The sequence below is a fragment of the Musa acuminata genome, chromosome BXJ3-5, assembly GCF_036884655.1.
Source record: "Musa acuminata AAA Group cultivar baxijiao chromosome BXJ3-5, Cavendish_Baxijiao_AAA, whole genome shotgun sequence".
NCBI lineage: Eukaryota > Viridiplantae > Streptophyta > Magnoliopsida > Zingiberales > Musaceae > Musa > Musa acuminata.
The window spans coordinates 6,938,924-6,966,584 of NC_088353.1; the positions used below are offsets into that span (position 1 = coordinate 6,938,924).

A 27,661-nucleotide genomic window follows, 5' to 3' on the forward strand; every position below is an offset into this window, starting at 1 on the left:
GCAATGAAGATGAAATTTGATTTTATAATATATATATATATATATATATATTAAATAATTATTTTTGATAATTATCTGATATAGCATTATAAAGTTAATATCTTAATATAAAATTTTAAGCTCATACACCACTTAATATTGGAAATATATTGTTCTCATAAATGGTTAGACCCTAAAGCTGTATAGCACACTTTCAAGACCAAAGAGCTACTTACTCATCATGAAAGCCAATCATGGAAAAGCTAATGTGACTCACATGAAGACCGTCTTTGACGAGCTTGCACAAACCTGCTGTTTCCCAGCTGCAGAGGGAAGAAGCTCTCCCAAAGCACGTACATTGGATAATTCACCACCACCAACATAAACTATTCTAAGTGGGTGGCATGTATACGTCACCGGAAACCCCTCCTCCTCCATCGGATGCATTTCTGTGGGTGAAGATGCCAGAGAAGAAGATGATATCTGCATCAGCAGGAAGTCACAACAAAAGAGGAGATGCAATTTCTTAAGGCTTTCATATCATCGATCCATCAACGTCCATCTGTTTCAGGGTCTCTCCTCCGTGGCTTGCTGTCCCACCACCAAATGATGCCACCACAATCAGAAGACGGTGAGCCGTGCATGGTTTTGCCCACACACGCAGCTGTCCAGGAAATGGACGTCAAAAGGTGCAGCAGCAGCAGCAGCAGCATGAGGCAGGCTGCGTCCAAAGCAGTGTGCTCCGAGGTTGTTTCCAAGGCAGGAGAGTAATGGAGTCGGTAATGTAAACGTCACTGGGATCAAAATATGCCCTTCTCATGTCTGCTTCCCTGTGGACAAACGACACCAAAGTTGTATGGAGGAATGCAACGCACGGGTGTGCTATATTTTTAGTTTATCTTGTTCCCATGATTTGAATTTTAGTTTCAAGACAAGTGGAGGTGAGATAAAACCAAAGCAGCTTATAATGATTCATCTCAGTTGCTGCATCCAGTATGGTTTGTCATCAACAACAGATGTATGAGAAGAAGGCGAAGAAGAAGAGGATGTAGAACTTGAAGGAAGATTGCTGGAGAGGAGCCAATTTCCTGAGTCTCTCACCTTCCCCACCACCACACACACTTTCCTTTTTCTTTTTCTTTTCTTTCTTGAATCACACACACATTTCTTGTGTTGCTGTCCATTTGATTACTCTCTCTCTCTCTCTCTCTCTCTCTCGCTCGCTCTCTCTCTTATCCCAAAGAAAGCTCCCATAAAACCAGCAGTCCGGAACCCACGACCACAGTTTTCTTCCTCTTGCTCGTACAGTAGCAGGCCCAACCTGCAGTTCTCTGTACCTTACTCAGCTTCCGTAGACATCCATGCAAAGTAACAGATAAGAACTGACCTGGAATCACTTTTCTCTCTCCTCTCTCTCTCTCTCTCTCTTCTGTCATCCATGTCTCCATCTTAAAGGATATCCGACCTGCAATTCCTTGTACCGTCTCAACTTTTGTGGCCACTCATGCAAAGGAAGGGAGGAGAACAAGCGGGTATGAAGTGTGGAAGATCAAAGTTGTCATGGAGATCCAATGACACAGACCAAAGGTCAGGTATTACATCGATCCAACGGAAGAAGAAGAAGCACCAAACCAAGTCATCATCAGATCACAAAAAAAGAAGCTAATTTTCAAGACGAAAGAACATATGGAGGTGAATCCATATGGACTACAAGAAACAAAAAAATTCCTCTCGGTTTCTCTCTTTGCTTGACCAAAAAGGTGGAGTGTAACGAGAAGGGATCAGCGGTGGTGAAGAGGCGGTCAGTCTTCGAAGCCGGTGATCTGCCACACGGCGTTGCGAACCCGACTCAGGTCCCGGCCCTTGAGGGTCCGCCCGATCCCCTCGTGGACCGACATCGACGCCGCCCGGCTCCGCCACAGCAGCTCGTGCGGCGGGACCATCCGCCGGCCGTCCAGCTCGTCGCCGTCGATTGCCTCCTCCTCCTCCTCCTCCTCCTCCCAGAGACCGCTGCTGTTCTTGCCGTGGCTGTTGGCGCAGTTGCCGAGGATCTTGGACCAATCGGGTATGTTTACCGGCAGGGAGGCGGGGGGGACGCGGTCTCCCCTCTGGCCGTCGGCCTTCCTGCCACGGGCGGACGGGCGGAAGGAGGGGATCGCCCGGCCGCCGGGCTCGGCCTGGCGGGGGGCCGGCTCGACGGGGCATCCCCAGACGTCCGACTCAGTGAACTCGTCCGAGTCTTGGAAACCGGTGGACGCCGACTCGGAAAAGAGGCGGTGCGCCGCGTGCTTGGTGGGGCGGTGGTGGCTTCTCCCTGCCATTCTTCTCCTTCCCTGTGCTCCCCAAGTAAAAGAGAAGACCGACTCGCTCGCGACTTCCCGAACTCTGACCGGGAAAGCGGATCAGAAACTACAAGGACGCGGCTTCGCTCCGTGTCGGAGGGGTGGGTTGGTGGGGAGGGGTTTATAGGAAAGGAGGGGAGGGGTAATGGATAAGCCTCTTCTGCGATTTCCCTATTCTACCCCTCCCCCCGGTACTTATCCACGGGATTGCCACAAGAGTCGTACGTGTGAATTATTGGATGCTTCGGCGCTATAAAGGAATATTTCAATACTCGTTTATTTTCTATCTAAATAATTACTAATAGCAAAATGGGATTCGTTACCCAATCGAAATGAGTATTAGAAGACTATTTGAAAATTAGTATTTTCTCAGACGAGTCTTTTACATAAAGCCAATGCAAATTATGTCATATTACAAATGACTAAGATTATTTCGAAATATGTTTTGTTAAAGTGTATATTATTGATCCTCCAACCATCTTTTTCTATCATTACTTGTCATATATCCTTTCAGTTTTCTTCCTTAATATTGTCTTTTTCTCTCGCAATTGTTCTATATAAATCTCTCTTAAAATTTCTTATCTCTCGTTATTTTTCATAATCAATTTTTTTCTTTAATCACAACATTTTTCGTCTATCCATGTAATAGTAAATTTATATTTTTTATCTTATGATCATCGTAATTCATGAATTCATTCTATAGCAAACAATATTTCATTCTATTATGATAATATTAAATAGCTTTATGAAATCAATGTCATGATCATATAAATGACATGACAGGATATACTGAGGATGAACTTAATATGAAAGTAAGTCGATCATTTTCAATTCACATAAAAAATAGAATCAATGGCGAATTAGATGATAATTGATTAAGATTAACTATCTTATATATTTTTTATTAATATTCCAACTTCGATGCAGTGCCATAGATATCTAAATTAGAAATTTTACAATGGTATAATACAACTAGAAATATAATGGATGATTTTCCTATAAAATATCTATATATTGTGTATTTTTCAATCTATATCTCCCATTTTTTATTTTTTTCTCATATAGTATCCTTAATTAGAAAATTCCAAATAATCCTTCAAAATTTTTTTTCATCTGTTATAATATTTTTAGCCTATTATAATATAAAAACCTATTTGAAAACCGATCGAAATAGACTCGTAACTTCAACCAAACTAATTATAAATATAAAAATATAATATCATGATAATTTATAAGTAATGACAACAGAGAAGTACGATATAATATCACTTATATTTTTTTAATATTTATAATATTTTAATATCTTAATAAAGTAATATGAATATTATTGAAAAGTACTATAAACGAGTCAAATGTAAATCCTATAATAGTTAGAAATTGATAAAAAAAATACGGGCAAAAATTTTTAATAGAAAAAATCTTAAGAGATATTTTAAATTAGATATTTTGTTTAAAAATTAAAAGAGATGTACCTTTTGAAAATACTCAAAATATGAATGTATTTTTAAAAAATCGCCCAAATATAAATGTAATTATAATATCATAAAAATGTGAGAAATACTGAAACAGTAACCTGTGGGCTTAGGAAACCCGACGCGATATGATCCGTCGGATATGAGGGATAACCGGATCGGACGGCGCAGCGGAGGATGAGGTGGCATTCGGAAAATGACAAGCGGAGCAAAGAGGGAAGGGCAGTTCCGGTAATTCGGCTCGGAGGTCCTTATCGTTACGCGAGAGGAAGTTTCGGGGCCCGCCGGCATTTGTCGCGAAGCGGGGAAGGACCGAGGCGGGCCCCGCGGCGTTTATGACAGCAGCGCAGCGCTGCTCGAATCGCCGCGTGGCCCTCGCGGGTAAGAACGACACCTGTCGCGCCGAGGCAGGCGGGGCCCCGAGTCACGTGGACGGGTGGGTGAGACCGGAGGCAGATGCGCCCGACGAGGGAAAATAGTAGAATTCTTTTACTGCCCTTCCGTCCGTCTACTCGCATCGTGACCGAAGCGATAAGCGGGTCCCACGTAAACCTCGGTCAAGCCAAAGCAGAGTCGACGAGGTACGTCGTGGTAGGATCTGAATGGTGGATGTATTTTTCCTTTTATTTTTGAATTTATAGATTGAGTTTGTCAATCATAACGGCGGTTTGTTCTCTTACGTCAAAAGTAACGAACGAGTCTGGTGATCGCTAATCGCGAACACATAAACGTGACAAAGATGGGCGGCTTATATATATATACATGTGTATACATATATATATATATAAATTTTAAAAATATAAAAATGCAATAATATGAGAATAAGAAATTATCTTATGTTATACGGTGGTTTTTGGAGTTTACGTGTACGGCGGTTAACTTTCGGCTCGCTGATATCAATGATGTCCGCGTTGGAACTTGTGATGGATGGCATATGTCAGCATATGAGGATGGAGAGAAGAACAAAGTTGACTGTTCTCGATCGCGTAGCGTCGACTGTGGCACGCTGTCAAACGAAAGGAGGATGCCGGTGCTGCAATATATCTTGTATCAGATCATTGGTGTCGGTGCAGAAATTAATAATATTTTTTTATTTGAAATTTGAGAGAGAGGGAGAGTGGTGGGTTTGAGGAGTAGATAGATAGCCGTGCAGTGGTGGTGGTGGTGGTTGGTTTTCCCTTTGGGCATTAGCATGAGGCCGGTTTGGTGTTAGGTAGAACGTGAAGATTTGACGAGATGGGCATATGACACACAAATAGAGAATTGGGTGAAGTAGCACCTTTTTTTAAAGTAATTTTTAATTAATATTTTTTTTTAAAAAATTAATAAGGTCAATGAAAAATTGATTAAATAATGACGTAATCGCGAAGATCTTATCCTTAATAGATTAAATTGTATCTTCATCACTTATTATATATAAAAAATAAAGAAAAATAAAAAAAATCATATATGAAAGAATTCTTGTTTAGATTCATAAGAAAGCGTGTATAAGTGACTTTCTCCAGCATTAATTAATTAAAATGCGAAAGGAGGAAGGAAGAAGACGGAAGACACTGTCGCAGAGGAAGAAGAGAGAGAGAGACAGAGAGAGAGAGATCGTTTGAGGTATGCATCTATGGCCATCTTTACGGATCCGGGACTCGTTCAAGCAAGCCTACCTCGACAAGATCGAGCGCAACCTCCACCGCATGCAGCAGCACAAGCAGCGGCTGCGAGGGGAGCGATCCAGTGATCCCCTCCTTGCCAACAGCTCCTCCGATGGCGACGCCGGGAGCAGCTCCTCCAAAGACCGGCAGCAGCACGAGACCCTTTCGCCTCTGCGCTTCTGCAGCGACATCCTATTCGTTCTGTCCTGCTGTTGCTGCTGCTTCTGCTGTGGAGGTACCAAAAACCTGTGTCTTTGCTCTTCTTGGTGGTAGAATTCCTAATTAACAGTCCAAAGACAACCTCTTTGCTCTTCTCGCATGCTCTTTGGGTATAACTGCAACATTGAAGTGCAATCTTATATTTCTATACCCATCTGGTACCGTCGAGAATATATCCGTCGTGAGCTATATGCCATAAGGATTAGAATGATTGTGGGAATTATGCCGGAATTTGCTTTTGGCGTATTGACCTAAATGGATTATACGGTCATATAAGAGTTTCAGATGATTCGATGATTTTATGTTCCCTAAACTATAACGCCATTGTTCAGGAGATTAATTTAGAGAACTATAAGGGCTTGATTTCTTTGATCTGTGAGGAGCAAATAATGATTTTGCTTCATCTTTTCTTGGACAAGCTAAGTAGAGAATTGTTCTTATTATTGTCTAGCTTCTGTTGGTGGTCTGATGTTGTCTTTTCGGCACATGGAGCAATCCCATAAGCAACTAGAAGGGTTGGAACCTCTTCTACTTCTAGGATTCTTTTCCCTGAAAAACAGGCACTTCTTGCTTTAGGTTATTAGCTTTGAATTGCTCCCTCCTGTAAATTCTACCTTTAGGTAGCTTCAATCTTGATCACAGTTCATTCTCAATGCTCAGATTGAAATGTTCTGATGTGGCTAACGATAAGACCATCATTCCCCGTGTAATCTGTTTACCCTCGGAGCAAGGAGTTACCTCTTTGTTTTGAAGCAGTAACTCTTTCTCTTTTTCTAAATTTATCATCAGAGACAGATAAAAGAAAATGTTATGAACATATTCCAAGAAACAACTTCACCAAGTTTATGCTCAAGTTGAGGATGTCGTTCTTGATCTAGATGCAAGCTTGTCTTTGGTCATCCTCTTTCTTGATGTGCTAGAAGTGGATCCTTTCAGACAAATGTGCTTGTTTATCTTTCGGTAATTTTATAAAATCTCTTCAATTGAATATTCCCCAAATGCTATCTTCAAAATGGAGTTCTTCCATAGAAGAACTCAATCTTTTTTATGCATGCCAATGATGTTCTAAAGTGAAGATTGCTGTCTATGCCCTTTCATGGCATAAGGGCATATGTGGATACTGTTTTGGCATGATAAGGTCTGATTTGGCAGCACATTCAGCCAGCACAGACCAAAATCTGGTCTAGCCATATGTGTGGCACATCTGGCTCAAGTTCTGATGCCTTTCTGCAGTGTGTTTTGACCTGGTTTCGATGTTGCAAGCTCCCTGCACTCCTGGGGTTAAAGTTATTAAATAATGTATACAACTGTTTAGACTTCAATGGTGTGGATTTCAGAATATTTTACACCATCAATATGGTTGCAGTTAATAGGTTGAGCAAAAGATGCCATGTGTTTGTTTTGTGACATATAGGTAGACAAAAGGCATGCTGGTATATGCAAAAGATGATGGCTTTTAATCTTAGTATTCCGCAAAATACTAGCCATTAGCTGTTTCATATGACTAATTTAGCTTTAATGGTCCATACAATTAGTTCAGATGGAATGCCAAGCAGAAAATAGTGTCTACACTAAACAAAAATGTTTCTTTAGTAATTGAAGCCTTTTTCCACCATGTTGTTTGCTGCACCCATAGTTTTCAATTGGAGTATCAAGAGTAAGGTAGTATTCTCAAAAGCTTTGTACTTGCTCCTGCTGCAGAGGAGCTATAGATATCTTGCTATTAGACTTAAGTCAAGACATTTCCTACCACTCCAACAAGTCCGTGGTGATGTAATGGATCCTGTGTCATTGTGTGGATATTCAGACATGTATCAGATTGTGATTTAGCTAGGATGCAAAGAATGGATGCATAGGTGAAAATGTTTATAGTTAAACTATGTAAAGATGGTTTTTGCAAAGTCTTAAACAAAAAAGTTTTCGCTTCTCTCACTTGATTCTTGAAATCTAAAGTCAAACAATTTGATAAGCGTGCTGGACATTCTTGAAATCTAAAGTCAAATCTATTAAACGTACTGGACATATTCACAAGGATGGATGCAAGAATCCGAGTCTGATTTGCAATTCTTCATAGACCATTCAAAAATATGCAGTTGAATTTTTTTGTATTTTGTATTTTTTTTTGTACCTTTTTCATAGGCCTTATAATCAATGACTTGATGTAAGGATGTGCAGCTTTGATTGATCAGTAAGAAAAACCCAGTTGTATCTTCAATTTCTATGTAACCCTTGCATTCATGAACTTATGAACTTTCTATTGACTTTAGGTCATCTAAGTTGATGACTAAGTATTGACCTTCTCCATCTTGGGTCTTATACATCCATTCTTGGAATGTGACCTTAATCCCCATCTATGGCACCATACTATTTTGAGATTTGTTCTGATATCGTTTCTCTGGTGCATGTTTATTCCTAGTTACTCAGATTGCTTTTTGGGACCTTCAACTTGTTATGCCTCATTCTCTTCCTTCTTTAGAGTTCAGCTACAAGTATTCATCTGCATCTCTTACTGTAATTGTTTCGCAACTCTAAATAAGTATTTTGCCGCTGAAATTTATCTGAATTCACTGAAACTTTGCTTTTGATTAACAGCTTGCATCGACGAGAAGGAGAACCAAACTCCACATTGAGAAGAGCATTCATTCAAGGAGTTTGTAAGGTATCTAAGAAGTCGGATGCCCGCTTTGGACTTCTATGCTTTACGCAGTCGATGCAATGCTATACTCGTTTATAGTTTTGTAGAATGATTAATACTCAGAAGTTTCCTATTTTTCCTTGTAGTTTTAGATAAAATATTGTTGTTGATAATTGTGCTTTTTTTTCTGCTTGGTAGAGTTCGTGTTTATTGGGCATGAATTGACTAATATTTTTTCTTTAATTTTCTTAATGTTTAAGAATTGATTGGCTTCTTCATCTGTTCCATATCTTGGTAGGAAATCAAGTGTTGGATCGTCATGCATATCGATATAAAATAACGATTATACATTTATTCGCCCAGTTGATCATAATATAGTCATATCCATTCCTTGATATCATAGCGTGGCAGGGCCTCCGTGCATCACGGTGGGGGCGCGTGTTAACTGTCCGAATCCGAATCCGAATCCGCCCTCACCCGTTTGAACACCAGACACGAGATCCCAAGTCCGCGAAGTCCACGCGACGCCCAATTAATTGAACGAGTCTCGCCCAATTAATTGCGTGAGGATAGCGCATCTTCCGGGATTCCCTCCAACTTACCGCAAGAAACTGGCACGCTTGATATGACGTGTCGACCACATCTGACCGTTTGATGTAGATATTGGACCATGAAATTAGATTGACTAGTTGGAGAGGATCCGTCATCGTTATCGCAATCAGAAATCTCGAAGTTGTTAGCCAGTGCAGTCGATGACCGTACTCGGACGTCTCTCCCTGCAATAAGTTGTGCACCGGGGTCATGTTCTCCGCCTTCCTCTCTGCTGTCAGATCTCTCATCGCTTTCCCATGGCGGTGGCCTCCTCCTTGACGCCGTCATCACTTGCGCTCTCGCTAGTTTCTGTCGTCGTCCTCCTTTCGACTGCGGATCTCGCTTTCTCTTTGATTCCACCGTCAAGCTCGCCCTCTCCCTCGCCGGTTCCAGGAGGTCCGCTCCGATCGTCTCCCGCACCCTCGCCGGACTCCCCTCCCTCGCCATCGCCATCGCCGTCGCCCGAGAACCTTCTCTCTCCACTGGTGCCGGCGCTGCCGCCGGAGGTGCCTTCGCCCGCTCCGACCCCATCCGCGACGCCGTCGCCAGCACCGGTGCCGAGCCACGAGGAGATCCAGTCCGGGGAGGTCGCCGACCAAGCGGGCCGTGACGGAGAAGGGGGAGGGATGAGCGGGGAGAAGAAGGCGGGGATCGCAGTGGGGGTGGTACTGGGGGTGGCGGTGCTCGCGGGCGGTGCTGTGCTGTACAAGAAGCGGCAGGACAACATCCGGCGGTCCAGGTACGGCTACGCCACCCGCATGGAGATGCTTTGAGATTCACAAGCCAATCGATCGATTGATGATAATGATGATGATCGCGAGGGATCTCGATCCACTAAATCACCATCATTGATTCTATTGGATCGGATTCATCACAATCTTACTCTTCGATCTCTATACGCTTCTTCTCATACCTTTGCTCTCGTTGTAGTGTTTGTCTTGGTTATACTTTTAGACTTGGATTGTTTTTAGCATCTTATCTATTAACCATATAATTGTTGGTTAAGATTGTCTTCGAGATGATGATTATACGGCATGAGACCTTCATATGATAAAAATATACATAATTTAAAATATGATACCAACAATAAAGTATAACAAATTGAACTCATTCACAATATCTAACAGAAAAAAACAAACTTACCAGGTGAATAAAAAGGGATGGAGTTAAGAGGAGCCACTGTAACTGTTTCACATTACCTCCTGATGTGAATGATGAAGTCTTGGCATGGCCATGTTTGGTGGGTTCTATTTATATGATTCATATCCATCAATAGGTGATAACTGGTTGTCTCCATTATGAATAGGTAGCTTCATTTTACGTCATTCAAAATCAAATTTAGTTGGGTGTCAGTTGCATTAACCACACCCATACCAAAAACTATGCTACAAATCAGATCCATTAATAGCAGCATTCTACAACTTGAAAGCAAATGGGTCAAAGAAGAACAAGTTTTGTGCATCCCTTTCACATTATGTCTATGTAGTTTCTTATTAACATTTAATATGTTAGGTGTCCATATGATTTAACTTCAATACTGAAGAACTTATGTTGTACATAAGTAAGTCTTTAGAAATCCATAATATAGAGCCACAGTATCTTTTCTTCAAAAGGTATCCTCAAAACTTGTGTTCTGATCAACTTAGAAACAATAATATAATACTAGGGACATTTTATCTATTAAGCAATCTCATCATTTTCGACCTCCCAGCAACATCTCAAAAAAAAAAAAAAAAAGTAAACTTTCATAATAAATTTTGCATGTAATAGATAATTATGTATGCATATTATTATAATTCATGATGTTTTCTTAAGTATAAAATTTTTACATATTGAAGATGTGTTGATAAATTTTCAACATGTTTCTAACGGTTAAAGCACAATATCCGCTTTTTGGGCATATTATACAGTCCTTGAATAAAAAGAGAAATGAAAAAAATATGTATCATCAAAGCAAAACTGTTTAATCCTCAAGTATCCCTTGACCATTGAATCACGATGAGGAAGATTCAAGACAACAACACTCTGGTCTTCATTGTTGATATTCAAGATGACAAGAAGATGATAAAAGCAGCTGTGTAGAAGATGTATGCAAAGAAAGTTAATACTCTGATCAGGTCAGCATGATTTACTTTTCACAGCTACATACTCTTATCATCTGATCCAACTCTCAATGACTTTGGACCTATCTGTATCAGGCCCTGACTGATGGAACTAAGAAGGCTTATATTAGATTAATGCATGACTACGACGCCCTCGATGTTGCAAATAAAATCGGCATCATTTGTTGCTGAGATAAAATTTAGCTCTTCACTTGATCCCAGTTTTGAGGTTGTATTTTTCACACCCTATCATTTACTTGGAATGTTCTCTTGATTTTTGCCGTGTTTGTTTTGAGATGATATAATGTTAGTCTGCCTCATTAGTGTAGTTTTTAACTGACCATCTAGTTTTCTTCTATAGTTAATTCACTCCTCTGAACATTCTAGCAGAGTATTTGATCAACCTAATGGTTGCTATCTATGTTGCTTCAACTAGATTTAATATCCTACCTTTTTGTTACTGTTGTGAATGATAGTAGATGAGATTTCCGGAAATCTCTCTATCGTATCGAGGAAAATCCTCTCTGTCGAGGGAAATCCTCTCTCCTAACTTGTATAAATAGGAGAGGGATACGTTAATGCAAATCAGCTTCCAGCTTCTTCTGTAATAATTTCTTTCTCTATTCATTTTCTAACATGGTATCAGAGCTATAGCCCCAGTAATCTGAGGGCTCAATCTCTCCTCATATGGCTAGAAAAGGCAGTGCCGCTGTGTTGTTGCGTTGCTGCTTCTCCCCTTCCAACCTCACCAGAGGTCGACGGGACTCCTCTAACTCCTCCACCACGCAACAGCATCAAGTACAAGGTTCGCCTCCTTTTCTGATCTCACTTCTGTCTCGCTGCCAAGTGCATCTCAAATCGCAGTGGAAGCAACGCAGATCTACCTGAGATTTGCCTCTCAAATCTCAACCTCTACAATCTCTGGGACGCTGCGACATCTCCGTGGCCATTTCCCGGCCCACAGCAGCTTCCTCTATTGTGGTCGCTTCTAGGCTCTAGGCGCAAACTGCAGTAGCAATCTGCAGCAGTAATCTACAACAGCAGCAAACTACATCAGCAGTGCACAATCTGCAGCAGCCTCGTTCGCCAACTTCTATGACATGAGCATATGAGATGTTGCTGCATCGGTTTGCAAGCAAAAAAAAAAAACTAGGATGTCTTTGTTCTCTTCTTATAATATTCCAGTTCTTGCAGGGACTCTCACTTCTTCTTCTACAGGGCTTATCTCCATCAATGCTGCCACACAAATCCCTTTCAAGTTATCAAAGGGTGGCAACTATGTATCCTGGCGGGCTTAATTTTCTAATCTCTTATTTGGATACGACTTGTTAGGTTACATTGATGGCTCTTTCAGTTGTCCGCCAACCATGCTTAACATCCCTGGAGAACCTAGTCCAGGACCCAATCCGGCTCATAAACTGTGGTTGCATCAAGATCGTCTCATCCTCTAAGCTATTCAAGCCTCAGTTGCTGGATCCGTCGCTCCTTTAAAATCTTCATGTGTGACTACTGTCGATGCATGGTCTAAACTGTAAACAACCTTGGCGAATCATTCGCGTACTGGCAAGCTCAGTCTTCTTTCCAAGCCGATGGTGACAAAATAAGAGGGAAGCACTATAACTGATTATCTACAAAATATCAAGGTTATCATCGATGACTTGGCTTTGATAGGTCATTCTCTATGTGACAAAGAAATCATTATCCATACCCTAAATGGTCTCGACAACGACTACAAGGAATTGGCTGTTGCAATTCGGGCATGCGATTCGCCAGTCTCTTTTGATGAACTCTATGATAAGCTGATTGACTATAAGACATATTTGAAGCGTGCGGACAAATTGCCTGGATCGACTATCACAGCTCAAGTCAATCACAAGTCTAAAGAGCACTCGGTACCCTCCGAACATTACCAAAGGTTTGGCCAATGCACATCTTGATCCTATGAGTCCCATGCAACATCCCTCTTATCCTCATAGTCATCACTTCTCGCAAAGTGACAACTCCAATAACCATCCGTCTTGATATCCTGCCCCGTCGAGCCATCAAAGATGGGTCATCTACTGTGACAAAATAGAGAGAAATTATAGAAGAAGCTGATTTACATTAACATGTCCCTCTCCTATTTATACAGGTTAGGAGAGAGGATTTTTCTCAATAGATTAGAGGATTTCCCTCAACAGAGTAGAGAGATTTCCTTAAACAGTTAGGGAAATCTCATCTACTATCATGCTCCTGTAAGATGGTGCTCCTATCAAGGAGACCAATCTTGGACCGATGCAATGCAAAAAGTTTACGAGCTAGAGGCTTCGTGAGTGAGTCGACTAATTAATCAGCCATATGGACATGAGAAATACGAAGTTGACGACGGACTACTTGATCGGGCACAAAGTGGAAGTCGATGGCAATATGTTTCATGCGGGAGTGAAACACCATATTAGCGCACATATAGGTAGCTCCGAAGTTGATGGTAGACAACTTGATCACGCACAAAGTGAAAGTTGATGGCAATATGTTTCATGCAGGAGTGAAACACCGGATTAGTGCACAGATAGGTAGCTCCTACATTATCACAACTTATTTGTGCGCTACCTATCTGTGTGCTAATCCGGTGTTTCACTCTCGTATGAAACATATTGCCATCGACTTCCACTTTGTGCGTGATCAAGTTGTCCGCCATCAACTTCGTGTTTCTCATGTTCATACGACTGATCAATTAGCCGACTCACTCACGAAGCCTCTAGCTCGTAAACTTTTTGCATTGCATCGGTCCAAGATTGGTCTCCTTGATATGAGCACCATTTTTGCGGGGGTATGATAGTAGATGAGATTTCCCTAATTGTTTGAGGAAATCTCTCTACTCTGTTTAGGGAAATCCTCTAATATATCGAGGGAAATTCTCTCTCCTAACCTATATAAATAGGAGATGGACATGTTAATGCAAATCAGCTTCTTTTGTAATTTCTTTCTCTATTTTGTCACACAGCTAGTAGACAACCCGTCTTTAATGGCTCGGCGGGATAGGATGCCAAGACGGATGGTTATTGGAGTTGCCACTTTGCGAGAAGTGATGACTAGGAGGATAAGAGGGGTGTTGCATGGGACTCAAGATGTGCATTAGCCAAACCTTTGGTGATGTTCGGAGGGCACCGAGTGCTCTTTCGTTTAGACTTGTGACCGACTTAAGCTGTGATAGTCAATCCAGGTAGTTTTTCCGTACGCTTCAAATACATCTCATAGTCAGTCAGCTTGTCATAGAGTTCTTCAAAGGAGACTGATGAGATGCGTGCCCGAATTGCAGCAGCCAATTCCTTGTAGTCGTTGCCGAGACTATTTAGGGTATGGATGATGATCTCTTCGTCACATTGGGAATGACTTATCAAAGCTAAGTAATCGATGATAACCTTGATATTTTGTAGATAATCAGTTATAGTACTTCCCTATTATTTTGTCACCATCAGCTTGGATAGAAGACTAAGCTTGCGAGTACGCGAATGATTCACCAAGGTTGTTTGCAATTTAGACCATGCATCGGCAGCAGTCACATATGAAGATATTAAAGGAGCAACGGATCCAGCAATTGAGGCTTGAATAGCTTGGAGGATGAGACGATCTTGACGCAACCATAATTTGTGAGTTGGATTGGGTATTGGACTAGGTTCTCCAGGGATGTTGAGCATGGCTATCGGACAACTGAAAGAGCCATTAACGTAATCTAACAAGTCGTATCCAAATAAGAGATTAGAAAATTGAGCCCGTCAGGATGCATAGTTGCCACCCTTTGATAACTTAAAAGGGATTAGCGTGACAACATTGATAGAGATAAACCCTGTAGATGAAGAAGTGAGAGTCCATGCAGGAATTGTAATATCAGAAGAAGAAGAGAACGAAGACATACCAGTTTTTTTTTTTTTGCCTGCAAACCGATGCAGCAACGTCTCAGATGCTCATGTCATAGAAGTTGGAGAATGAGGCTGCTGCAGATTGTGCACTACTGCTACAGATTGCGCATTGCTACTGCAGATCGCTGTGGCAGATTGCGCATTGCTGTTGCAGATCGCTGCGGCAGATTGCGCACTGCTACTGTAGTTTACGCTTAGAGCCTGGAAGCGACCACAGCAGAGGAAGCTGCTGTGGGTCGGGAAATGGCCGCGGAGATGTCGTAGCATCCCGGAGATTATAGAGGTTGCGGTTTGAGAGGCAGATCTCAGGTAGATCTGCGCTGCTTCCGCTGTGATTTGAGATGTACTTGGCGGCGAGATAGAAGTGAGATCAGAGAAGGAGGCAAACCTTGTACTTGATATACGGCTGAGAATGCAGTTGCAGCTTCCTTGTGATTATGCAGTAGAGGAAGCTGCTGCGTGGTGGAGTTGGAGGAGTCCCGTCGACCTCTGGCGAGGCTGGAAGGGGAGAAGCAGTAGTGCAGCAACATAACGGCGCTGCCCTTTCTAGCTAGATGAGGAGATATAAAGCCCTCATGTTAGAGAGGATTTATACAGAAGAAGCTAATTTGCATTAATATGTCCCTCTCCTATTTATACATGTTATATGAGAGAGGATTTCCCTCAATAAATAAGAGGATTTCCCTTAAACAGATTTTCTCGTATAGTTCGGGAAATCTCATTTAATAGCATAAGCTTTGGTGTTTCTCCATGGAGAATCTTCAATTGGAAGGGGTGGTGATGAGAAACTGAGCATCTCACACCATCAGACATCACTTATTTCTGAAGGCACAGATTGGCCTCACCATTTCGGTCATTAGATAGGCCTAAGCTTCTCTTGTGGGTATACACAGTGACCATCTTTCACATCTCTGGGGTCTATAGATATGTGAGAGTGAGAAAGAAGGAAATGCCATTAGGGTTCCTTCCTACAACAAAGCAAAGCAGTATTTTTTTGTTGTTGTGAATTCGAAAGGTCTCTTCAGTAGGGTATACAACTGGATGACATGCACGCAATTCTTGTCCTATATTGTGCTGGGATCTTTGGAGTTCTGTTTTTTCTTTCTTTATTTAAGGTACAATCTATGTCTAAATTGATATGAGATCCTTGATCAAGTAGGGTTATGTTGTTATTTTTATTTTTCTGTATTTTTTACTAGTTTTCGTCCTTTAAGGTAAAACTCTTTCTCAAGTTAAAGAGACTGTGAATCTATTACGATTACTCTTCTTTAAATTCTTTGTTCCTTCTTAGTAGGTTTAAAATTCATAAATTGCTTGAAATTAGAAAGAGAACTCCAAGTTCAACAGCGAGTACGTGTTTTGCTGCAGAGAATGTTTTGGTGCAGGCAGAGAAATGATCCAGGAAATGCCACCCAGAAATTTGTTGCATAGTTATTGTAATGACACATGATTTATTCCCATCAATGCACGAGTGTTGTTCTTTTGTTGTCTCATAACATGCTTTAGAACAAGCAAGAATCTGAACAATGAGGAAGACCAAATCCATGAAATGCCTGTGGCAGAGGACTTGATTGATTGCGTTCATTCCTAGTCCCCTATGAAATTGATAAACCAAATTATGCTAACGAAGATGCAAGAGTTTGTAGCATCACATCTACATCGAACAAAATGTACCACAAAATGCTGAGGGCTAATTATATTTTTAATGGTGGCACAGTATTGTTGGGGGTCGTGGTGACCATTGTGGATGAGAAAGAATGATAATGAAAAGGGATAATGACAAAAAAAGAGGAGGAAGAGAATAATACAAATATCGACGTTCTTTATTTATGGTTGTTCATCCAAGGATTTATAGGCTTCTTCGGCCAATGTTCTATCGTGGACTCGGAGGTGGAGAAACAAGAGTTATAGGATGAGGAGGCCACAAGTGCGAAAGGGTAATAATAGGATCGAGATCGTAGGAAGTGTAAAGGGGTTTGTTGCGGACTTGTGTCAAAGATGTGATAACTATTGTCAAGGGAGTGACAAGCAACATAGGTGACCTGGTGGATGTGATGAGCCACGAGGAAGTTAGCATCATAGATGAACGTGTCATAGGCCTAATAAAGGAAGGATGTGTTCAGCTTGTGGTAGACTGTATCTTCTCGTTGCTTTGTATCTATATTGACGTCGCTTGTAACTGTGTCGATGCTGATGCAAATGCAGAGCATCGATATCTATGTCGTCCTCTTCTTTTCATCCTATGTCTCATTTCTCATCGTTACTTTTTTCTGCTCATCCACTCATGGCTCCTACTGGTGTTGTTATTCACCACAATTGAAAACATAATTTAAATATTAAAATTATTTTTTTTATCTATCGTTTTCATGCATTCGTCGGTAAAACCTATGACATTAAGTTTAGGGATCGAAATATTAAATATTAAAGGAATAGTGACTTTTTATCATAGATTAATTAATTACTATATCAAAATAGATTCCTTAAGTAAAACAATGACAATCTTAAAGAATCTCTCTCTCTCTCTCACCGTTTAAAATATGTTTGGAATAAAATAATGTATAGTTAAACTTGTAGGTCGAGAAGGTATTATAGCATTAAACATCTTAATTTTAAATCAATATTAAAAGACCAAAATGAATGGCTCTACACTAACACACCAATAAAGGATAATAACGTTGTAAACATTGATAATCTTAGTAGTTAAGGGTATGATTTTTTTTTATAAACGTTATGTGCACATGTTTATTAATACTAACAAAATAAAGAAGTAAAATCTGAACTACAGTATTAATTATTCATCTAAATTCGAGTGGAAGTATATACTCATATATTATTCGAGCACATAAATTATTCATATACGTATCAAATGCATCTTTTGGCAAGATTTCTACCGTCGTGCAAGAACTCCAATTGGGCACATAACCCGGCACGGCAAACTTTAAGATCCGGTTTGATCTCAGTTGGACGGACAGGATCCGCTCACGGTTTCTATGAATTGCTTGCATTTCTGGCGCTAGGGTTTCCGGTTCGGAGGCCGTGGCACACTACGGCCAACTTTAAGATTCTGTTCGACCTCAATTGGACGAACAGGATTCACTCACGAGTTCTATAAATTGCTTCACTTCGTTCGGTAGGGTTTCCGACTCGGAGGCTGTGGCGAAGTGCGCCTGCTGGGGAGCAAGGCTTGTCCTCCTGCGTTCCTATCTTGATCTCGTAAGAACCATAGAACTCGTTCGTTCTCCGCCAATGCTTGGTTTTTTGTTTCTTTGTTTCTTCGCCTCTTTCGATTCTCGTGGATGGGGATTGTACATCAGAGGCACGGTCGCAATTTCTTCTGGCAGCAGTTAAATGGTAACCTACGGAAGCTGTTGGGATCAGTAGCTGCTGATTTGTACTTATCTTCTAAAAGATGCATTATTTAAGCGACGAGGTAGATTTGGTGCAGATGATACGGACGTAGGATGATGTTTGATCGGGGAAGCAAAGCGGGGCTAGTAATCTGTAGGTTGATTCTTTGCATCATCGAATAGGGAAGCAAAAAATGTAGTCTTTCTCAGACTGGCTATTAATTGTGGCTTTTGATATATGCTTTGTTTATGGGTGATAATGTTTCACCCACTTATTAGTTTAGCGGTAGCTCATGGTTCTTTTCTTTAAGAATGTTGGTATCATCTTGCTATACCTGTATTATGATATTTGCTTGGTTGAGGCATTCATGGCTACATCCATCCGTGAAATGGTGAATCCGACGAGTGGTTGGTTCGATGAACACGGTACTAATTAACATTGTTTGCCATACTGGTTGGGTAGCCTCAACTGCCTTTCCTTGTTTTTGAATCCTGTTTCTCAAAAACATGTTGCTTGTTGATATGTTTATTTCTTGTAATGCATTGGAAACATATGCCATCATCAAGTGATGGATTTGGTTCGCAAGATCTATTTCCTTAGATCATATAAATCATCATATGAATCATGCTGATTTTCATACATTTCATTTGGTTGCAGTTTATCCACTAGGGAAACTATTCTGCGCTAGATGGCTCCACCGGCAAAAGGTACTTTGTTTAGATTAATTTTAGTTTTGGCTCAATTTTTTGGCAACTTTATTTATTCATCATAGCAGTTTGATATGTGAATATGTTTATTCAATACAGCAATTCTATATGGAACTGGCAAAGCAATTTTATAGACATTTTTTATTGTTAATTTTTTTTTGTGACAAGTATCGTAGTTTTGTGTTTGTGCCTGTTTGGCTAACGTGATATATACAAAGCACCTTCTTCCTAGTAGGTGATGAGTTAGATGGGACCTAAAACACTTTTTTGTATTTCCATTATTACTTGGAAAACTAGGATACAACTATTTATTCTGAAGTAGACAGCATTGAACTGTGTATATCCTAGTTGTTTGGTTATAAAACCGTGGGTAAATATTTGAATTTGCAAATACATATTGTAGGGTTGATCTGTATTAGAACTGACACCTCGTGCGTGTGTGGGTTTAATTTTTAGTTAGGTTTTTGAACCTTGTCGTTAATTGCTTAATTTTATTTAACTGTTTTATAGTTGGATTCTTCCCAAAGCTAAATGCTGGATATCATGAGTGATAGCAGAGGTAGTTCATACCATTCTATGTATCTAGTAAAACATGGAAGAGATGATTTCCGTAGTATGCTTGCACAATATTTACAGCCTGGTGTCATTTTGATATGTTCCAAGTGGATGAATTATCTTTGTGAAAGTTTGAGACACTAAAACCACTGAGCCAGTAGTGTAAATATCGTTGGTTATGCTAGGTGAAGTTATAGTTGTTAAATCTCATGTTCATTCAATAAACAAGGTAGTTCGATTCTAAATGGACTGCTGTAGGCTGTACACTTTCTTTTCAGTTCAGTGAATAAAAACCTAAATTATCAATGGAAGATTCTGTTTCAATTAATCATTGTTTGAATCTATAAATTAGAAACGGCCAGTTTAAAGTAAAGCCACAATTTTCTTTACCGAGTTACATTTGGAAGCTTATGTAGCTCGATGAAAGTTCTAGCTAACTAATAACCTTTTCTATAGATGAGCAGCTATTTCCACTTGGCATCTACCAGAAGGCATTTTGTGGTGAATGTTGCAAAGATTAATTCAGTACTCTTTTGTGCTAATACCTTTTTTTTTCCTTTTTAGAATCAAGAGCGAAATTAGAAACATTACAATCATTGAGTAGAAGTTATCCATCGAGTTCTGAACATTACAATTCGAAAGGCACACATTAGACAAAGGCTGAGTAGAAGTTATCCATGGAGTTCTGAACCATGACTTTTATCTGTATCAATTGTTGCTGCAATAATCTGGTTACGTCAAGTCTGTAGAACTGATAATTGTTCTCACTAGGAGGCTTTTATTAATATGTACTATAAACTGCTAGCAGCCACCTCCAAGAAGGCTGATGACAAAACACAGGCTTTGAAGGCTGCCAAGGCTGTGAAGTCAGGGTCCACCTTGAAGAAGAAGGCCAAGAAGATCAGGACATCTGTTACCTTCCACCGGCCAAGGACACTGACAAAGGAGAGAAACCCTAAGTATCCTAGAATCAGTGCCCCACCAAGAAACAAGCTTGATCAGTATCAAATCCTCAAATATCCCCTGACGACCGAATCTGCAATGAAGAAGATCGAAGACAACAACACACTAGTCTTCATTGTTGATATTCGAGCCGACAAGAAGAAGATCAAAGCAGCTGTGAAGAAGATGTATGACATCCAGTCAAAGAAAGTGAATACTCTGATCAGGTCAGTGGATTCTCTTCTCCCTGCTTTGCGACAAACATTTAGCATTCGATTCAACCGTTAATGATATGAGAGTAATCTGAACAGGCCTGATGGGACCAAGAAGGCATATGTGAGATTGACGCCTGACTACGATGCTCTCGATGTCGCAAATAAAATCGGCATCATCTAAGACTCAGACAAGCGTCGTGAGGCTGCATTCAACATCTAGCAGTTACTTGCACCACCAGGCCTTGGATTGGAAATCTAGAGAGACTCATGGTGTGACTTTTAATATTTTTAAGCTTGACAAGGGATTTTGTTTCTATTTATGCTGTTATTTAGGCTTTGTTGTTTCTTCAGCGACCACTTGATGCTTAATCTTCTTATAGTATTTGGATTCATCCCTTCGATGTAGTTTCAACCTAATGTTTATTAATTCTTCCAATTTTCACTCAGCACGCATAAAGTGTTACCCACCACCCCCTGGAAGCAAATAAAAATGTTTTCCTCGTTTTTTGATGTAAACACCAAAAACATTTATTTGCAGATAAAAATGACAAGCCCAATACATGGAAATTTCCCTAATGCGGATATGAAGAGGGCCAAAAGTATCATGACTCATATCATGATCATGCCTCTTAAAAAGGTGAACCTGGTGCGCAAGAGTCAAATGTTTCATGTAGTAGAGGGGTTGGGTTGTTTACTGTCTTAGTAGTTTGACACAACCAGAAACTATTTCTAAACAAAAAATAAATGCAACAAGGCATGCAAACTACTAAGAAAAAGAAGACAGACCAGAATACATATGTCCTTCAATCTGATACATACATGGTCTTTCGTAAGGAACTCCTCACCAAAGCAAGCAGATGCCAGGAATTTACATTTGGTTTGCTCTTTCAGTCAACAACATTACTCATATGAATTCAACCTTTATTGCCAATCCTTATAATACTCACAAAACCATGCATCACCACCTGCTGAATCAACTTCTATGTCAACCCTGGGCCTCTTGCTGCTGCTGCTGCTCGGATCTGTCGTTGACCTTGATCTCCAATAGTCGCTCCACCGGCTGCCTGCATATTGGGCACCGATGGGTCTGGAATCTAAGAACCTTTGCACATTCACTGCACATGCACTGCAACAAAGCCCCAAAAGAGCAACCTATGAGGTTTTGTATCAAAAAACTGACATATCCTTCCACAAACTTCAAAAGCTTGTTTACCAACATGTGAAATTAAAAAAATGCTCATGTTGAAAGTCAGATATTGTAGTAAGGTTTACCATGAAGCCTCGAGGCATTTCTCTCGACGAATGCATACTTTTACATGTCCCAAGGCTATATGAGTGACCACCATCAGTATGGTCTCAGTGGTTAGGGCCTTTAGGCTGAATCTTTGATAACTTATTTGTTGTTTATAGTTAATTTTGTGAGTCGAAAATAAGAATGTCAAACATGCATTGGAATCCAAGTATCAATTTCACAACTAGTAGATAGCAGACCAAGTAGAAACTCACTCTAACAAGACCTCATGGCTTGGATTTATTATTTAGAAGGAATGAATTTACACATTATTCATAGAATTAAAGCAGATTTAAATACAGAGTGGCAACACTTAATGGGTCAAAATATTGAATAACAAGAAAAATATAAAAAGTTCATAGTGCTGAAATGAGAATATCAAGATGAATATTTGAGGTTATTAGAAACAATGGAATGACAATAATTAGGTATAATCTAAACAAACTAATAAAATTAGAAAAAAATGTTTAGGATACTATGCGCTTGTTAAAAAGAGACTTATATATGCTTCAACCACAAGAGGTGTCACGAGGAAGACAAATCTTTATAAACAATAAAATAATTTGACTGCTCGTGGTTTGGATATTGATATTACCCTAATTAGAGTTTCAACGTAAAAAAAAAAAAAAAAAATCTATGAAGCCACCCACATATACTTGTGACATTAGCTTTATAAATCGATAATTTAAGTATAGACTATATAAGAAAAGTAAGCAATATGATTTGAAGAGATTTTATTTTATTTTTGGCCATGAAAAAAGCATATGCATGAGTTCATGATTTTACTACAAATAATCCATAATATAGCAGATACAAAGGCATAAAGGGTGAATTGAAGTTTCACCGATAATCAAAGTCACTAAATACCAATGAGTTCCTTATTAACATGATCAACTACCTAGCAACTGATCATCTGAACTAAATAAAAATTATCTTTCCTAGTTAGTTTTCTGGGAACTATCACACGGTGAACAATTACACTATAAACAATGTCATATAAAAAGGACTATTATAGAATGAATAACTCGACTTACCATGTGCCTGCAAGGGAGAACCGTGGTATCCCGTGGTTCGGATAGACAAATCACACATTCTTTCCCTGGGTCATTCCCATCAGTGTCATTGTCAACCGAGTTCCCTATGCCATAGATCTCCTGCAACTCGTATCTGGTCTGATTGACCCACAAGATCTGCTTCACCACACGAACATGATACTCACCATTCTCTTTCTTCTCAAAGAGGGCCTGTGTAATCTGTGAATTTGAGGTTCCTAAATTTGAGTTCTCATCAACTGGCCCTTGATTGCTGGATGGAAAAGCTTCTGCTTTTACAGCAAGGGGATATAAGTCCAATTCTCCTCCCTCTTTTATCAACTGAGCCCCATCAAAAACTGAGAAGTCAATTCCTGTTCCAGATGGTTGTCTAAACTTCTGACCCAAACCTTCCTTAAAACATATTGTGACTGGTTTAAGCAAGTCCTCTCTTGTTGCAGTCAGGTTGCAGGCTGTACCTTCTTTTGCAAAGAAGAACACAGTGATGCTGTTTACAGAATGTACAAAAGCAAATGCTTTAGTATATAGAATGTTATGCAGTATATGCAACACAATCTTTGGTCATTATCTGTGGCTTCAACAATCCTCACTAACCCCACAAATTTTGCAATATCAAACTGAATTAGCCAGTTCCTATTTGTGTAAAAACCTGCAGAAAGCAGTATGCAATGTTTTCATATGAACCAGATCCTCAACATTAAAATTTTACTCTTTATCCTTTAGCACAGTTTGTGAAAGACTATAATTAATGTTTAAGGATTTGGATGTGTCACCTCACATTCCATGAAAAAATCATAAAGAAATAGAACAAGTCATGACTCTACTAGTCGTCTTTTTTATGCACTTCCATTCAAACCAAGCAGATCCATGCTAACTGGAGTCAAAATGAGATCTCTTATTGTCTGTTCTTGAATTAGCAAAAATCAAACTGAACCAAGTACACAGCATATATAACCGGTTCTTTCAAGTGGTTGCATGGGTTCAGTCCTAATATTGTCTTCCATGAGTGAGGCTTTTGCTTCAGTAGCCCCTGTGAGAGGACACATTAATTAGCCTTGTAACAAGTGTTGGGGCATCATTGGCTGGAGATAGCTAATACTAGAATTCAAGTATTAACTATTTTTAATTCTCCCTTAAGAATCTCAATTGATTGCTCTTTTCCTTGCAGAACTGTTAAATCTAACTATGCCTACCTATCGAAGCATAATTTTATAACTTACTAGGATTTAAGGATTTCCTATGTGTACTCATTTTTTATGGGAGTCTTGCGATATTATGTCATTCTGTTGCATTCTTTTCTTCTTCTTTTTTTTTCCTTTTCTTTAATTTTATGGACACGTCTTAACTTGTGTCGATGTAACTGTGAACATTCAACCAATAGGAATGCCATATACAGCAGCAACTTAGATCCTCATTCAACACCCAATTATTAGCAAGCTTATGATCAGACTTTTGGTGAACCTTTTAAGTGGTACCAACGACATAATTTCCGACACTTGTACAAAAGCTTGTGAACATGTCAAAATTGCCTCACACAGAATGGTTGACACATGAACCCCACCAATTACATTAAAGAAGTTGTTATTTAGATAATAAAAGATTGGTCACAGTACTCAAGCAGGCCAGTAATATTGAGGACTGACATTGGTTATTCTGAAGTGTCAACTTCCAAGATTTTAGCTTATATTACACCTTCATCCATCTGTTTTTTTCTTTTGTTTTTTCCTTCATCCATCTATTAAGTAGGCTAGCAGTGAATATAGGAACAAGCAATTAAGTTTCTATGCATATCCTGATGCAGCAAGGTCATGAGACAGAACTCTATGAGATGAACTATTAATTTCAATCTCTAACAAGGAATAATTGCAGAGGGAAAAGCAACCTAATCTGCATCAGTTTATGTACTTAAAAATCATGAATGAGCTACAAGTCTTGCTTTTCTTTTCCTTTTCTTTTTCTTTTAGTAAGAAATATTGACAAGTCAATCCTCATGGAAAATCTAGAAGACTATACTTATAATCACAAAAAAAGAAAAAAGACAATCTCATCTAGTTAAATTTTCGACCAAGAGCAGCTTAAACTTGACGATATCTTACTGTTGAAGATAGATAATCATCAACCAGCCATTGAGATTCCCTACAAAGCCCAAAGCATGAAGACTTGTCTTTGTTCTTGTACTTTAATGCCTCGGATAAAACGGATGCTACTCAACTTTTACAAGAACATAAAATGGAATCATTTAATATCACCTCACAACATAAAAAAAGAACGAAAAAACATTTCTTATATATATATATATATATATATATATATATATATATATATATATATATATATATATATATATATATATATATATATATAATGCAGAGAGGAAGAGGGAAGAAGAGATACGATCACCTTCCCGCGGCGGTGGCGTCGAACGTGAAAGCGACGAGGAACCGACCAAAATTCTGCTCATCGGGCTCGACCCTGAGGGTCTCCTTCTTAATATTAACATCGTTCCTGATGGTGACGGCCTTCTGGTGCTCGACATAATGAGGTGGAGGTGGCGGAGGAACACACGGCGGGTACCTCCCGGTGCCAACCCACCCCGGGTGGTTGGCCGGGTACTCCACGTGTGCCCCGCCTCCGCCTCCGCGGTGGTGGTGGTCGAACGGCGCCGGGAGAGGCGCTGGCATCGCCGGTGGCGGGGGCGGGTAGTACCCGTACTGGAAGTACTGCGGGGGGTTCGGGTTAGGGTACTGTGGCGGGTAAGGGGTCGCCGCGGCAAACACGTAGCGGTTGGCAGTCACCTCCGGCGGCGGCGGCGGCGACGGCGGCTGCTGCGGCTGCGGAGCCGGTGGAGAAGGGGCGGGGCCGAAGGGAGGCGGATGGTGGTGGTGATGGTGGTGACGTCCAGAGTTCCTCCGCCGACCACCGACAAGGCCAGCGCCGCCCCCGCCGGCGCGGCTTCCCGTGTTCCCCATTCCCCGATGAAACGGCGAAGGGAATCAGCTCCTCACCTCGAGAAACTTTGAGGCCTTGCAGAGATAACCTCAAAGCACCTTCGCATCACAGAATGATCGGGTTGTGCGAGCGATTCTGACGCCAATTAGGAGAATTCTTTCAGCCCACGGAGAACACAGCGACCAAAGGGGGGCGATAACGTAGAGGGAACCTCCTCTTTTTGGGAGGCGGCACAACATAATGGAAGGTAGCGTGAAGCTCCACCAACACAAGTGCACTTTTGCAAAATGTTCACGGCAATTAATCCTAATTCGCAAAAAGCCCCTTATCTTAGGCTTCTCTGCCGTTTCACTCTCTGTCTCAGGTTTCGTACTTCAACCCAAAACCGCTAGTTATTTACATATAGGTCCCCAGCGTCGTCGGTGCGCCCGCGACGTGACGCCAAAAGCGCGGGGGACCTACGCGGCACTCACCGTAAAGGAAGGAAGGAAAGAGAGAGAGAGAGAGAGAGACCGCTACTTGTCGCCTTGGAACCGCCACCTGTGAGATTCCCGTAATGAGTAGTTCGGTGACGTGGCACTTAGTGCCGCAGGGATTAGGAATCGAAACCATACGCATAACTCCAAGAAACATAAAATATATGCACATCATATTAATTAATATTTTTTATTGAGGGTTAATTAAGATGGGATCTTAATAATATATTAAATTAGTATTTTAGGTGTATAACTTAATTTCGAAAATTTAATCAATAAAATTTAATAAATTATTGATAAGCTCCATTGGGAATTATTTTTGAGAGATGACAGTATTCTGTTATTTTTTTTCTTCGTATTTATTATTTTGATTTCAAATACTACTTAAGCTTGCTAAATTATTATTTTTTATAGCTCTAGATGATGAATTAGTGATGGTATAAATTTTAATTTAATTTAAAATTTTAATTTAAAAACTAAACATCAAAATTAAAATAGACAAAAGTAACTCGTGGATGCGAGGATATAGAGTCACAAGATTTACGGTAGTTTGGTTTGTTCATCTCGATTGTTCTATTCTTAAGAATATCAATTTTCATTGATGATAGAAAAGTTATCATCATTATATAAAATCTATACGTTATCTCATTATGAGAAGGAAGAGAAACACGAACTCCACTATCTCCCTTTATGATAAGGAGGATAATCATAAACCTTCTTTTCTTCTTTTATAACAAAAGAAGGTAATCAAAATCTATCTTCTCGAGGTATAAAAGTATGTCCTAAATAAGGAGAAAGATAAATCCTTGAGGTAAACTATTTTAATACATATTTGAAAGCCTTTTTGCTAACTTAAGTATTGGTGGGATCGAGCCGAGAAACCCCCCCTCCTATTAGGCTTCGTGTAGGTGATACTTCAAGGAGTGCGATATTTGAACCTTAGAAGTCATCTCGGAAGCTATCTCAGATCCTCCTTGGAATCACCTTAAAAGCTATCTTAGATCCACCTCAAAGTTACCTCGGATCCACCTTGGATCCATCTCGGAGATATCTCAGATCTACCTTAGAGTCACCTCGGATCCACTTTAGATCCATCTAAGGTTTATTTCGGAGCTACCTTAGAATCTTTTTAAAGCATGACATTCCTTCGTCACAAACACCTTGGGCATTCCTAGGCACACGGGTCTGGGCCAAGTCGGGTTGATTAAGAGGTCAGTGACTTTTTCCCCTCATAGTTTGAC

The 27,661-nt window shown here is 40.2% G+C and overlaps 4 protein-coding genes across 7 annotated transcripts; 2 read left to right on the plus strand and 2 right to left on the minus strand.

The window, feature by feature from the left end:
- Window positions 1-1,624: 1,624 nt before the first annotated feature.
- LOC103984958 (protein S40-5) lies at window positions 1,625-2,423 on the minus strand. Its single transcript, XM_009402547.3, has one exon. The coding sequence runs from the start codon at window positions 2,298-2,300 to the stop codon at window positions 1,782-1,784; it is 519 nt and encodes a 172-aa protein (XP_009400822.2). The 5' UTR covers window positions 2,301-2,423; the 3' UTR covers window positions 1,625-1,781.
- A 5,861-nt stretch (window positions 2,424-8,284) lies between these two features.
- Window positions 8,285-13,145, plus strand: LOC135637908 (vegetative cell wall protein gp1-like). 2 transcript variants are annotated; one of them, XR_010496418.1, is made up of 3 exons: window positions 8,285-9,623; window positions 10,892-11,001; window positions 11,083-13,145. XR_010496418.1 is itself a non-coding variant. In XM_065150785.1 (2 exons), exons 1-2 carry the CDS (start codon window positions 9,142-9,144, stop codon window positions 10,032-10,034), a joined length of 486 nt encoding a protein of 161 aa, XP_065006857.1. In that variant the 5' UTR covers window positions 8,750-9,141; the 3' UTR covers window positions 10,035-10,871. The 2 variants fall into 2 exon arrangements, 1 of the variants encoding a protein (XP_065006857.1); XM_065150785.1 differs by lacking the exons at window positions 10,892-11,001; window positions 11,083-13,145 and adding an exon at window positions 10,031-10,871 and having other exon boundaries at window positions 8,750-9,623.
- Window positions 13,146-17,991: 4,846 nt separating this feature from the next.
- On the plus strand, window positions 17,992-21,044 carry LOC135637927 (large ribosomal subunit protein uL23-like). 3 transcript variants are annotated; one of them, XM_065150815.1, is made up of 4 exons: window positions 17,992-18,098; window positions 18,891-18,940; window positions 20,304-20,664; window positions 20,749-21,044. In XM_065150815.1, the coding sequence occupies exons 2-4, from the start codon at window positions 18,922-18,924 to the stop codon at window positions 20,831-20,833; spliced, it is 465 nt and encodes a 154-aa protein (XP_065006887.1). In that variant the 5' UTR covers window positions 17,992-18,098; window positions 18,891-18,921; the 3' UTR covers window positions 20,834-21,044. The 3 variants fall into 3 exon arrangements, with proteins under 3 accessions (XP_065006887.1, XP_065006888.1, XP_065006886.1); XM_065150816.1 differs by having other exon boundaries at window positions 18,024-18,067; XM_065150814.1 differs by having other exon boundaries at window positions 18,027-18,098; window positions 20,301-20,664.
- Window positions 21,045-21,419: 375 nt separating this feature from the next.
- Window positions 21,420-26,175, minus strand: LOC135637926 (probable E3 ubiquitin-protein ligase LOG2). The gene is made up of 3 exons (XM_065150813.1): window positions 25,396-26,175; window positions 22,978-23,482; window positions 21,420-21,778 (listed from the first exon to the last, which is right to left on the minus strand). Exons 1-3 carry the CDS (start codon window positions 25,962-25,964, stop codon window positions 21,638-21,640), a joined length of 1,215 nt encoding a protein of 404 aa, XP_065006885.1. The 5' UTR covers window positions 25,965-26,175; the 3' UTR covers window positions 21,420-21,637.
- Window positions 26,176-27,661: the final 1,486 nt, after the last annotated feature.

Coding starts and splice junctions, on each gene's coding strand:
- LOC135637908 (XM_065150785.1), top strand. CDS start 9,142: ATGGCGGTGGCCTCCTCCTTGACGCCGTCATCACTTGCGCTCTCGCTA.
- LOC135637926 (XM_065150813.1), bottom strand. CDS start 25,964: ATGGGGAACACGGGAAGCCGCGCCGGCGGGGGCGGCGCTGGCCTTGTC. Junction 23,483..25,395: donor GACGCCACCGCCGCGGGAAG/GTGATCGTATCT, acceptor TTCTGTAAACAG/CATCACTGTGTTCTTCTTTG. Junction 21,779..22,977: donor TTCTCCCTTGCAGGCACATG/GTAAGTCGAGTT, acceptor GCTTTGTTGCAG/TGCATGTGCAGTGAATGTGC.
- LOC103984958 (XM_009402547.3), bottom strand. CDS start 2,300: ATGGCAGGGAGAAGCCACCACCGCCCCACCAAGCACGCGGCGCACCGC.
- LOC135637927 (XM_065150814.1), top strand. Junction 20,665..20,748: donor AAAGTGAATACTCTGATCAG/GTCAGTGGATTC, acceptor TAATCTGAACAG/GCCTGATGGGACCAAGAAGG.